This window comes from Salmo salar, chromosome 10 (assembly GCF_965601325.2).
Source record: "Salmo salar chromosome 10, fSalSal1, whole genome shotgun sequence".
Taxonomy (NCBI): domain Eukaryota; kingdom Metazoa; phylum Chordata; class Actinopteri; order Salmoniformes; family Salmonidae; genus Salmo; species Salmo salar.
Window position 1 is genome coordinate 93,476,668 of NC_138300.1, and position 13,193 is coordinate 93,489,860.

General features: G+C 40.5%; 2 protein-coding genes across 2 annotated transcripts; both read right to left on the reverse strand.

Annotated features, from left to right (window-relative positions):
* Positions 1-217: 217 nt before the first annotated feature.
* tspan3a (tetraspanin 3a) lies at positions 218-4,909 on the reverse strand. Its single transcript, XM_014124825.3, has 7 exons — positions 4,719-4,909; positions 3,705-3,896; positions 2,956-3,030; positions 2,561-2,662; positions 2,298-2,450; positions 2,122-2,205; positions 218-1,151 (listed from the first exon to the last, which is right to left on the reverse strand). Exons 1-7 carry the CDS (start codon positions 4,779-4,781, stop codon positions 1,059-1,061), a joined length of 762 nt encoding a protein of 253 aa, XP_013980300.1. The 5' UTR covers positions 4,782-4,909; the 3' UTR covers positions 218-1,058.
* A 5,857-nt stretch (positions 4,910-10,766) lies between these two features.
* On the reverse strand, positions 10,767-12,607 carry ch25hl1.2 (cholesterol 25-hydroxylase like 1, tandem duplicate 2). The gene is given in 4 exon segments (XM_045688222.2): positions 10,767-12,057; positions 12,059-12,214; positions 12,216-12,387; positions 12,390-12,607. Coding segments are annotated over 4 exon segments (822 nt in total). The 5' UTR covers positions 12,598-12,607; the 3' UTR covers positions 10,767-11,771.
* Between the last annotated feature and the right edge of the window lie 586 nt (positions 12,608-13,193).

Below are 13,193 nucleotides of genomic sequence, written 5' to 3' on the forward strand. Positions count from 1 at the left end.
GATGTTTCCACAAAAGTGGTTTAGGATGTGACTCACTGGCTCTGCCAATGACAAAAGCTCTCAGACAATTAGTGTTTGAACATCAGGGTGCTTTGTCTGGAGAAAACCATACAGCTCTAATGTCCACACAAGAGAGGCATGGCTACGGTCTTGGTTATGTGCAGAGAAAAGTGAGCATATTTTTGTGAAATATAGAAATAAATGAAACTACAGAATCTTCTGGCTGGAATACAGTTTATTTCCTTGTTAAAGTCCCCCCCATCTCTGGTTTATATTTCTCTACATGACTACATTTCTTAAAAATCTAATTTTATAACTAGGCCTACATACCACGAGTGTGCTCAACTCCACACAAAGTACAACAGAACATTTTAGTAACAGTGCATGTGGATTCATCAAATGCCCACATTCTTGCAAAGCAGATCAGTTAATTGACTGCACTTTGGTTACTGCCCATTCTTGGTGGGCCGATGCAGTGCCATTGACTTGTATACAGTTCCACTGCTTCTCATCAGAAACAGAATGGTGCTGGTGAAGGGCGAGGTCTGGACCAAACAAAGCAGTAGCACAAGGCAAACTCATACCACACAGGGAATCTTCAACTCAGCTACTTGCATGATAAATATTTATAAAATATTCCAAAACAATACACATATTGCAAACTGACATGAGTAAAGTATTCCGTCCACATATTCCGTACAGTAGGTTTATCATTCACAGAGGCCTCATCCTTGTGTACCTCAAACAACAAGGGGTAAAACTTAAGCGCAACAAATATCATTTGTCAAATATCACAGAGCAACAAATAACAAACAAAAAAAACTTGATTAATCACCATTTAAGAATTTGGCTTGTAGCTTTTTGAAAAAAAGTCTAACAAAATACCAAGTTACATAGCATGTAAATAAATAGGTTTTTCACCACTTAACCAATTACCATTTTGTGGAATATGAGTCACCATGTGAGGAGCTTTTCAACTACAGCAGAGGAAACCTGAGCTTGGGCAAGCCAGTGAACCATCCCCCACTGATAAAGCCATGAACCTAGGTGTGTGTTCCTTATGCGTAGGTTCCCCCTGTTATGAGAAGCTCATAGGCAGGGTCACGGCTCCTACGGCACAGCACCACACAGGCACACAGCATCCCAAATACCTAGGAAAGGGAAACACCAGGGGTTGAAGTGTAGTGTCATTCATGTCTTTCATCCATCCGTTCCGGAGGATGTCGCCTGTCAGCCTCTGACCTGGACACTAGGCTAACTACTCTCCCAGGAAAGGCTGAGCAAGGACACAAAGCTACTACATCAGCAGCAAACAGGGAATCCTATGGGTCAAAAGCCTCTAGGATTACTGCAAACCAGAAAATTCACATCCAAACACTCATCAGCCCATAAAATAATATAATCTAATGTTGATGAAATGCAGAGGTGACATAAAAGGATGCAACTACAGTACATTGATAAACTGCTATTTAAATGTAGAATCGGACCATTTGCTGTCCTGTGGTTAAGCTGGGTATCTGTATTGCACTTTGTGACAACTGCTGATGTAAAAAGGGCTTCAGAAAATACATTTGATAGATACATTTACTGAAATAATGAATGACAGCACTTTAAAGCAGCTCTCTGTCATGCAGCTGCCCCCTCATTGTGGTCAAATGAAAGGAATGAAAAGGGGTAAATCCAACAAATGACATGCCGTCCTAATCCACTGAATTTCCCACGGCCTCCAGAATCTGATTATGAACATTATCAAAGTAACTAATATATTAAGTCAATGTAAATTGGCGGGGGACAATTTTTCCTTTAGGCTCCATTTAGCCTAGTTTGAGATGTCCTTGTGGCTATGCCATTTCCCCTTTTCCAGAAATTCCTAGATGCATTTTCCCTGTCCCCACGAAACAGTCCCCTCTAGGCCCTGTTCCTTGAGGCTCTGCTGGAGTGTGACTGGGGGTTGACATAATAATGGCATACCCAGGCCCACTCAGCCTCCATAATGAATCACTTCATGAGTCATACCATAGGGAAGGGGGAGGGAAGGGGGGGGGGGGGGGGGGGGGTCACATGATGGAACAACACATCCATTAGTTGAACTAAAGAGGGCTGATGGAATTGGTTCTGTACCTGAATTGTAGCGAACGTCAGTGCAGCCCAGATTACATACATCATAATCTCCTTTAGTTTCTTCACAACAAGGGCTTCACATCCCTGGAAACACACAAACAATACATGTGTAAGAGAATAAATGTGTATGTTATGCATGAGAGCAAAGCATAGGTATGTTTTGGGTAATCTCTTACCTCTGGATAGAGGTCTCCAGGATGGGCTAGAGAGCCTGTACAGTTGTTGACATTAGGTTTGCAGCAGCTCACTGGTACACTGTTGTTTTGAAACTCATTAAACCAGCGTGTGTTCATCCAGTCTGAGTAAGTGTGAATTCCACAACAATGGAGCTGCAGGCATGACAAATGGTGATGGTTAACACTAGATCCTTTCAATACAGCTTTAAATAACTTAAAAACTGTTACACAAAACATGAATTGCCCGAGTTACATTCTATCACCTGTCTTTGCACGTAGTCAATGGCACGGCTTGAGGCATCTGCATTGGTGCCATTGTACTCATTGTACACCTTCTGGATGGAGTGATTGACCTCGTCTTCAACCTGTAAACAAACAGGTTACTGTGCTTAACGGTACAATCTTACATAACCTCATTAATGCATTTCTGATGAATACTAGGCTATAGTGAATCACCACTTAAGATAGCACTTTCTCCATTAATGGGTAGACTAAATATAAAAGATACATTTCCTACTATGTTTTCCATAGAGAACATTTTTAATATTGTTGAACGAAAAAAAGTTTCACATTGGAACGCATCCAGATAATTGGTATCCTGAACAAAATCTGATTTTCACAAATGTAACCTTGATCAATATGTACTTGACTTACACACCTTCGATCTGTAAATATAACCAAGAACCACCACAGCCACATCCGTCACAAACACCAGCAGGAGAATGATGACAAACTGTGGTGAAAAGAGAAAGAATGAATCATAAGAAACTCCTGAAAATAAAAGGGGCCCTGAGGCAGACAGGGAAATGTTAAGATCTCTAGCATTTATTTGGGGCAGCAGGTAGCCTAGTGGTTAGAGCATTGGGCCAGTAACCAAAAGGTTGCTGGATCGAATCCTTGAGCTGACAAGGTAAAAATCTGTCGTTCTGTCCCTGAACAAAGCAGTTAACCCACTGTAAGATGGGAAATAAGACACACATTTAAATCAGCACTGTAATGAAGGATTATCCAACATAAAGGTGATATATATATATATTTTTTTAAACACGATACAAAAGCTCTCTGTTGGCCAGTCTTCTGAGGGAGTTCTGAGACCAGTGTGAATGTTGTAGTAGTAGGGGATAAGGCAACATTCACTGCAGGGCTCTAAAGAGCAACCATTTTACTTGCATATGCACCCAAATATTTTTTGCAATAATTACTTCACTGCACCAAAGCCTGAGTGCCATGGGGAATACATTGAGCGCAGATTCATGACCGTCACGCTTGCACCATTACTACAAAGAAAACGTTGTTACCTCATATTTTTCATTGTGCTCCTAAATTTCTTTGTGTGATCCTACATTTTTCAACTTATGCGCACACGTGCTCCCTGTAAAAAACATCAGCGTAGAGCCCTGCACTGACCGTTATAAGGCCACAGCGGCTTTCTCGTATCGTGGCACAGCATCCAATAAGACCGATGATGAAAAGGAGGCCTCCAACTGCAATTATGGTCACAGCAGGGATAAGGGTGTACACATCCTCAAAGAAGTGGTCATAGTCATCATAGGTGATGAACACGTAGGCTCCAACATAGCACAAAATCCCTGCTGCTGCCTGTATGATGGGGGAGACAGTATTAATAACACAAAAAAAAAGCATATTATAAAACAAAAAAGGTTATTAAAATGAGTGTGGCCTCTGATGGTCCCTCAAGGAGGTTGTTAGGCCTAAATAATCAGAGGCCAATCTTAAGCGTGCTATGGGATGAGCCAAAATACATGTTTGTCTGACACAAAAAGCATACAACTATTACAACCATCCCATTGGCATTATAATAACTCAATCCTTCAAATTGGAATTATTTGATTTCTCACTGACTGGCAAAGACCATTAAAAAGTCCATTGTGTTTATTGATCTCGCAAACCTAATTTCAGTTGTACAACTGACTAGGTGTCCCCCCTTTCCCTTCATATCCTAACATATGGAAGTTTAGAAAAAGACCTGCCAACAAACACTTTATGTTGAGGACCCACTTACAGTATGGCTATTAGGCTACCGTTTCATTTTATGGGAAGGGGAATTTAAAAAAATAAATTGGCTGGGACAAAGGGGGCACAGAAGCCCAGCATGAAACTCCCCGATTCTAGCCGCAGTAGCTAAAGCAACCAGACAAAGAAAGACAGAGAACAAAAGGAAATGTTCAGCTAGCTAACGTTAGTTAAATATAAAAGGGATAGCAACATGACTGCAAGAACATTGCATTATGTAGTAACCCAAAGGCCCAAACTCACAAACAGTATATTGAAGCTAAAAATAGACAAACAGCCACATGGCCTAGGTTGCATTGAATGGTAGTAAGAAGCAGGTTGCTGCGTATAATGTTGTGGATGAGAATTTGCGCATTCTCGAACGACACAGATGTCGTTTTAACTTACCCAAAAAATGAGGTTCAGAAAGACCAGCACTGTCTTTGATGACGTAATACCACACTGACCCATGTTTAAAATAGGGATTCTCTATTATTACAGTAAAAACGTATTTGTGAACTAACAGGCTATGTCCTCCTGCGTTTGCAATCCATGCCTGACTGGAGTGGATTCTCTCTCCCACACACCGGAGCCCTAGCACCACATAAACCAGCTGTATGTCATGTGACCCGATGAGCTGGTCATCCTTGCGGTGTGTATAATAACACAGATTAAAAGGATCTAACCCTTTTCTTTTTTAAATGTCGCCTAAAATGACATACCCAAATCAAACTACCTGTAGCTCAGGACCTGAAGCAAGGATATGCATATTCTTGATACCATTTGAAAGGAAACACTTTGAAGTTTGTGGAAATGTTAAATTAATGTAGGAGAATATAACACATTAGATCTGGTAAAAGATAATACAAAGAAAGAAACTTGTTTTTTGTTGTTGTTCCATCATCTTTGAAATGCAAGCGAAAGGCCATGATGTATTATTCCAGGTTTGTGCAATTTAGATTTTGTCCACTAGATGGCAGCAGTATATGTGCAAAGTTTTAGACTGATCCAATGAACCATTGCATTTCTGTTCAAAATATCACATCTGCCCAAATGTGCCTAATTGGTTTATTGATACATTTTGAAGTTCATAAGTATGCACTCTCCTCAAACAATATCATGGTATTCTTTCATTGAAATAGCTACTGTAAATTGGACAGTGCAGTTAGATAAACAAGAATTTAAGCTTTCTGCCCATATCAGATATGTCTGATATGGGCAGATATGTCTATATTGACCAGCTACTCTAGTGACAGCTCTAACAATAGGAGTACCACAGTATGATGCCCACTTTTTTAACGCTTAAAATAAAGGCTGTGCTTCGTGTAGGCTTACTCTGCTGTGACGTTTTGATAACCATGTAAATCTCTCTAAGACAAGGTGACTTTAAACAATATATTCACCTTTGTTTACCCCTCAAAAATGAAACGCTTATTAGCTGCTAATGTGGCTATCATAAAGAATTATAAATGCCATGGTGATCTGGACGAACCTGCTGAATCTAGGCAAAGGTAATCATCTCTGGATTAACTATCTAATTTAAATTGACACAATACCTGTTTGCAAAGGTGTCAGCTAGAGATGACATGCAGGAGCTTGCAGGAATTTCTAGTCTTGAATGATGTCTACTTTGATGCTAATTAGCATTTTTGGATCTGAAAGTAGATAGAGCCAAATATATCGATAAAAGTCACCTTGTCCGAAAGAGATTTACATGGTTATCAAAACGTCACACCAGGGTAAGCTTACATGAAACACAGCCCTTATTTTAGGTGTTTCTAAAATTCCCTATGTGAAAAATTGATGGTGGAAAACAATTAGAACCATTTCCCAGTTTGACTGCTAGGTTTTATGGGTATTATGACACCTCAGCTGTGGGGTTCTATGAAACAACGTGTGTTCAAAGATGGAAGGCAGTCGAGAGGAGGCGAGGTGGGACCATTCTAGCCGATGAGAGGGTAGATACTCGTGTGAACAACAGACACAACTCTGATATAAAATTGTTTTTCTCAAAGTTGTTACACTCGTAATAACCTAAGCATAACAAAACTTCTATAAATCAAATAAGCCATTACGTTTGTTGTTGACCAATTTCCACACACTCTCATTGACCTCCATACAAAAACTCCTTGCTTGGTGGGCGAAAAAACACCTTCACAGAAATTGAACGTAAATCACAGAATATAGATGTTGTGGTGGCAGCTGCAGAGAAGTACTTGGGGGTAGGAGATTTGACTTCAGAAGAGTTACAGCGTGTGTTGAGTAGTGGTGTCCTGTCCTCTCAGGCTGTTGGCCTCAGGTGAGATCAGATAGGGTTAAAATAGCGGAATAAGGTGATGGGTTTTAATGAGTATAGGGTTAGTTAGCTGGTAGGGTAATTAAAATATATGTATATTTACATTTTATTCATTTGTATTTTTCCTGGTTCCCCTTTCCCATTTTGTAGCACAAAGTATAATGGATCTATACTATTGTTCAGTTGGGGGCAGCAATGAAGAGGGCAGCACAATGTTGCCTTTTATCCATACAGTTAAGCACATCATTTATAACTAGGAATGCAGCAGAGAGTGCTGTGACCTGGTCTAAAATCCGACTGATGTACATTTAGAATACATTTCAAAGATAAGAAACATTTTAGTTGAGATTTAATCAAGGATTCTAATATTTTAGCTTGGAAAAAAAGTTTACAGGGCTATAATTATTTAGGTCACAAGGGTCACCACCTTTGTGAAGGGGGAGTACGTGGGCTGCCTTCCAAACCTTGGGGATAGTTCCAGATATAATCGTCAGGATAAAAATATGGGTTAATGATTCAGCAATCAGGGAAGCAGAGAGCTGCAGCAAAAATGGATCAAGCACATCAGCCCCAGTGGATATTTTTTTTTTAAATCTTAAGCAAGGCATCTAGCACATTACAGGTAGTAAATTGTTGAAATGAAAACAACTAGAAATTGACGGGTTGACGGTCAAGTCAGCTAGAGACTGGCAAAAGGAAGAGAAGTCGACTGACTGACCAGAGTCAATTAAATCACTGTTTCTCTCAAATAAAAAGCCTGCCGAGGTAAAATAATGATTGTAAGTCTTTAATTTACAATCTGTAGAAACTATGAGAATAGAAAGATTCAGAACTTCTGTGAAACATCACAGCACAGTTCAAATCAAATCAAATGTATTTATACAGCCCTTCGTACATCAGCTGATATCTCAAAGTGCTGTACAGAAACCCAGCCTAAAACCCCAAACAGCAAGCAATGCATGTGAAAGAAGCATAGTGGCTAGGAAAAGCTCCCTAGGAAAAACTCCCTAGAAAGGCCAAAAACCTAGGAAGAAACCTAGAGAGGAACCAGGCTATGAGGGGTGGCCAGTCCTCTTCTGGCTGTGCCGGGTGGATATTATAACAGAACATGGTCAAGATGTTAAAATGTTCATAAATGACCAGCATGGTCAAATAATAATAATCATAGTAGTTGTCGAGGGTGCAACAAGCACGTCCGGTGAACAGGTCAGGGTTCCATAGCCGCAGGCAGAACAGTTGAAACTGGAGCAGCAGCACGGCCAGGTGGACTGGGGACAGCAAGGAGTCATCATGCCAGGTAGTCCGGAGGCATGGTCCTAGGGCTCAGGTCCTCCGAGAGAAAGAAAGAAAGAGAGAATTAGAGAGAGCATATTTAAATTCACACAGGACACCGGATAAGACAAGAGAAATACTCCAGATGTAACAGACTGACCCTAGCCCCCCGACACATAAACTACTGCAGCATAAATACTTGAGGCTGAGACAGGAGGGATCAGGAGACACTGTGGCCCCATCCGATGATACCCCCGGACAGGGCCAAACAGGCAGGATATAACCCCACCCACTTTGCCAAAGCACAGCCCCCACACCACTAGAGGGATGTCTCCAACCACCAACTTACCGTCCTAAGACAAGGCCGAGTATAGCCCACAAAGATTTCCGCCACGGCACAACCCAAGGGGGGGGGGAAAAATATATGGCAAATAGAAATCCAATATGGATAGTGTTAAGCGATAGATGGAAGGGGTTGAATGGAGCTGAAGGGTGGGAGTTAAAACAAACAAAAGATAACTATTGTAAGATAGTACCAGTCAAAAGTTTGGACACACCTACTCATTCAAGGGTTTTTCTTTATTTTCCCTATTTTCTACATTGTAGAATAATAGTGAAGACATCAAAACTATGAGATAACACATATGGAATCATGTAGTAACACAAAAAGGGTTAAACAAATCAGAATATATTTTAGATTTTAGATTTTAGAGTCTTCAAAGTGCTCAGCATATGTTGGAACTCCTTCAAGACTGTTGGAAAGGCATTCCAGGTGAAGCTGGTTGAGAGAATTCCTAGAGTGTGCAAAGCTGTCATCAAGGCAAAGGGTGTGGCTACTTTTAAGAATTTAAAATCTAAAATATATTTTGATTTGTTTAACACTTTTTTGGTTACTACATGATTCCATCTGTGTTATTTCATAGTAGTGATGCCTCTAGCACTGTGATGCAGTGCCTTAGACCGCTGCGCCACTTGGGAGGCCCCTGTTTTCCAACAGAGATGAGCTTAAAAAGCAACTTGATTTAGCTTTCTTAATCTAGATAGTACATCTGTTTCTCTATTGTCTGAAAGACTGCCAGTCCACTACAGTCTGTTTTCCTTGCTTTGGCCCAGATCTGATTTCTCATCTGAATGAGCTCAGATAACTCAGAAGAAAAGTACAGGTTAGATCTATCTTTGACACTGAATATACTTTTATTTATGTTTTATTTATTTAACCTTTATTTAACTAGGCATGTTAACTTTGACTTTGACTCTGAATAGTTTAAAAGGGGCATGTTAATCTGCCAGAGGAATAAATATGGAGGATGCATATTCTAGAGCCAACTCAGGGTCAGGAATACAGAAGACAGTGGCTAAATCAGAGTAAGAGCATACCATGTAAAAACCCTTGAGGAGAAAACTTGCTGTTTCGTATCTCTAATACATACTATGGGACAATGATCACTGAGATCATATGCAAATACTCCATTATACAAATATTTACGGGGGTTATTAGTAAGAATTAAATCAGGAGTCAACAGGGTTTTTCACATTTAGCCATGTGGGTTTTTAGATCAATTGAGTCAGATTAAAATCAATGCATATACTTTTAAATTGATCTGAGGCCGGAATAGCCAGTCCAGATTCAAATCCCCTAAAATGACCAACTCCGAGGACAGAAAATGTGTTAAACACTCAGATATAGCATTAATAGCATCCACCATGGCAGCAGGGGGGACGGTAAATCCCAGTAACAACAATGTGTATTCTGCTTTATGGACACATCTACAACCAGGTGATCACATTTATTGGGAACAAAAATATCTAATGATTGGGACACCATGAAATTAGATTTTACATTATGGCCACTTCTCCCCTTTTTTGTAATCAGTCACAAATAAATAAATTATAATCATTTACTTCAATGTCTTTGTCAGAGACAGAACCATTTAACCATGTTTCAGAGAGAACCAGAAGTCCTATACCCAAATGTCAAAAATCCTCATCGAATATTCAGAAACGTATTAAAATAATTATATGTATCTACCAATCCAAAGAGAGGAATAGGTGGAAGCTTGACACCCCGCCGTGCTTCTTTGTGGACAACGACTCCTATTGTTTGGGAGGAGAGACGAGTATCTTGTCAGTATATCCATAATCTTTGCTAGCGCTGGAAGCACAGGGAGCGGCACGAGCAGCAATAACGTCATAACTTCATCCAAAAACATGGCAGGCGTTGGATGAATATAAAATATTAATATCTTTGGCTGAGTGATTAAAAAGAATCGGCCTCAGCGACAATTATTTAAATAATCCAATGGATGTTTTGTGCACAGAGGTGATAACTAAAGTGTCTAATTAGGAATTTTCTAATCTGACCTTCTCTATGTGGCTGTCTATGGAAATTGTCTTTCTGGGTCGGGCTTCAGTTAAACTGCAGTACCAAAGTAAGACTGTAGGAGCAGTCGAAACCGTGCTTCTAGACCTGAATACTGGCCCCTTGGTTTGACTGCATTAAACCCCTGATGTAAACGGTTTTAATGCTGTCAAACCAAGGGGCCAGTATTCCGGTCTAGAAGCACGGTTTCGACTGCTCCTACAATTTTACTTTGGTAAATTGTGATTGACTGACTGATCTAGAATGGAAAAAAGGAGTGGGTGCTCAACCAAAGTGAGTCTAGGTGATGTAAACATCATTGGGAAGGAAAAGGCGCAACGCTCGCTCACCACAAACAGTTATTGGTTTTAGTAAGCAAGTTTAAACGATTGATGTTTCGGCCTTCAATTGCCTTCAGAATAAACACAAATGGAATGGACAAGTTAATATAGGGCAGGGGTGGAATTGCAGTCCTCAAGGGCCTGATTGGTGTCACAGTTTTGCCCCAGCTCCAACTAACACACCTGACTCCAATAATCACCTAATCATGATCTTCAGTTTAGAATGCAATTTGATTAATCAGCTGTGTTTGCTAGGGATGGAGAAAAGGTGTGACACCAATTAGGCCCTCGAGGACTGGAGTTTCCCACCCCTGATATAGGGCATGGGGAAGACAATTAGGGAGAAAACTATATTCAGCTGGTGGTGCTAATGAGAGATGGGGTACAGGGTGTGGGGTACTATGGTCAATGTCTCCACCAAGTGATGAGATACAGAAGTCTAAGCTCCCTCCATGTGTAAACATTAAACGTTTTTTGGGCACTGGACCAAAAAAGGGATGGGGCCCTTCACAAAAGCATACTATAGTCCTTCTCTAGGTTAAGACCTCTGGGGACTAAAGTCTCTAAGGAATGGATCCAGAACGTCTCTCTGGACCTTCAGTGTTTGTCAACATCACCAACGCGTTTGTTTTTACTGACTTGTTCAATTCCAAACAAAATAACTCACAAAGCGAGTGTCCCCGCTATTTGAAATGGAGGGCCACTGTGCTGTTGGGGTCAGCACATCGAATGGCACTTCGGTGCTCACACATTCTAGTGTGTAACTCCCTTGAGGTCTCTCCTACGTAAAATAAGCTGCAAGGGCAGCGAATCACATAGATCACATTGTGAGAATTGCAATTGTTGGTACTTTTGATTTTTATGTCTCGACCCGATCTGGGGTGTGAGAAACTTATTATACGTTGGGTTTACTGGCAGGTTGAATAAAGGGACATGGATAAATATATCTGTATTAAACATGTATTAATTATGAAGAACATGGAAAAGTTTATATACATTTTCCCATTGCATAATAAAACAGTTTTAACCATAACATCCAACAGAATTCACTCCAATGAGTTCCACAAGCCAAAGTAGAGAAGGATAACTTATTGTTCACTCAGTTAATTAACAGGTCTCAAATATATCATTTCATTTGAAACAGGTCTGTTTCTCATAATCATTTAGTTTGAATTCAATTTCATAGAATGTCATCATAAGAATGTATTTGTCACCGGCTCTGAGTAAGAGTAAGAGAAACTAAAATCAGCATGTGTTCCAAATATTTTATCCCAGTGGCTGAAGTATGGTGCAAAGTTCTTGTTGAGTTCATAATGGTGCACATCATCCTTGCTGGGCCCTCAATAAATACTGAAGGGTATCAGACGAGATGGGGACCAAGGAAAATCCTCCACGGACACATAGACATGGAGCACCATAAAGACCCACGTGGTGAGAAGGTGGCATCTCAGGATGACAGGATTCAGGGTGGTCCAAAAGCACACTGACCAGCTCCCACCCTCCCAGGCATTGTGTAGCCAGAACAAAGGGAGCTGAGTAGTTGTGGTGGATTGCATGGAACATGATGTATAACCAGTGGTGCAGCAGGTGCCAGATGAAGTACTGGAAGTCAAAGAGCAGAAGGTTTCCCGTCACTCATGAGCTCCAGTAGGGTTGGGACTTGGTCTGGCAGTGTCACCGGTGGTCTTCATGTCCACTGAGCCACACTTGCAGGAAGCACAAGGAGCATATGCTTATGCAGACTGATGCCAGCACAATGCAATAGCATGGAAGGTGTTGGCCGCCGGCTCGGCTGGATCTTGAACTCTGGACCCATGGCCATCTGTCCCCTATGATGTCACACGCCAGGAAGGAGAGGCAGAACACAAAGTATGAAGACACAGTCAAAACAATGGGGAAAAGAGGAGACCTCAAAGAGTCCCTGTGATTGGGCCTGACACTGTTCCAGAGAGGCTGAAGAGAGGAGTCATTTCCCAGGTCGATTCCCAGGCCTGAAAATGTATCTACTACTAGATCCATCCTGCTTTTGTAAAATAAAGAATGTAAATGGTGTTCATTCCCTTGTACTTAACTTGTGATAAATGTGAATGTGGAAGCCAGGTGCATTGACCAATAAAGACTGCTCCTCTCCCTGAATGTCCAGTATCAACTAACATGGTGCTAAATTATTTATATTGTAACTCTTTTCATTCTCAGGTTATACAACAGTCAGGGATGTAATGTATATGACCAACCAATGACTTGATTGTTAGTATGTGTGCAGGCCTACAGTAGTATTCCATTACATTTCTCCTTTGATTATTTTCACAAGCACACAAAATGCGTTATTATTATTCGTTAGGTTATTCAATTAATCACAGGGTAGAGATTATCCTCAGGTTCTCCTCAATAGATTTTTGTTAAAGTATTGTATGAGTTTTTATGAGTAAAGTCCTACCGTATAAAAACAAATCATGACAGCTGTGACGGAAACTGTCTGTACAATTTTATACATTTTCCGACAGATAATTTGTTTGTTCAACATGGTGGGATATTTTTGTGTTGGTGAAATTAATTATGCGCAAATATTGATATAATAACCATCATATCGAAGTAAATTTGGTTTGTTGTTTCAG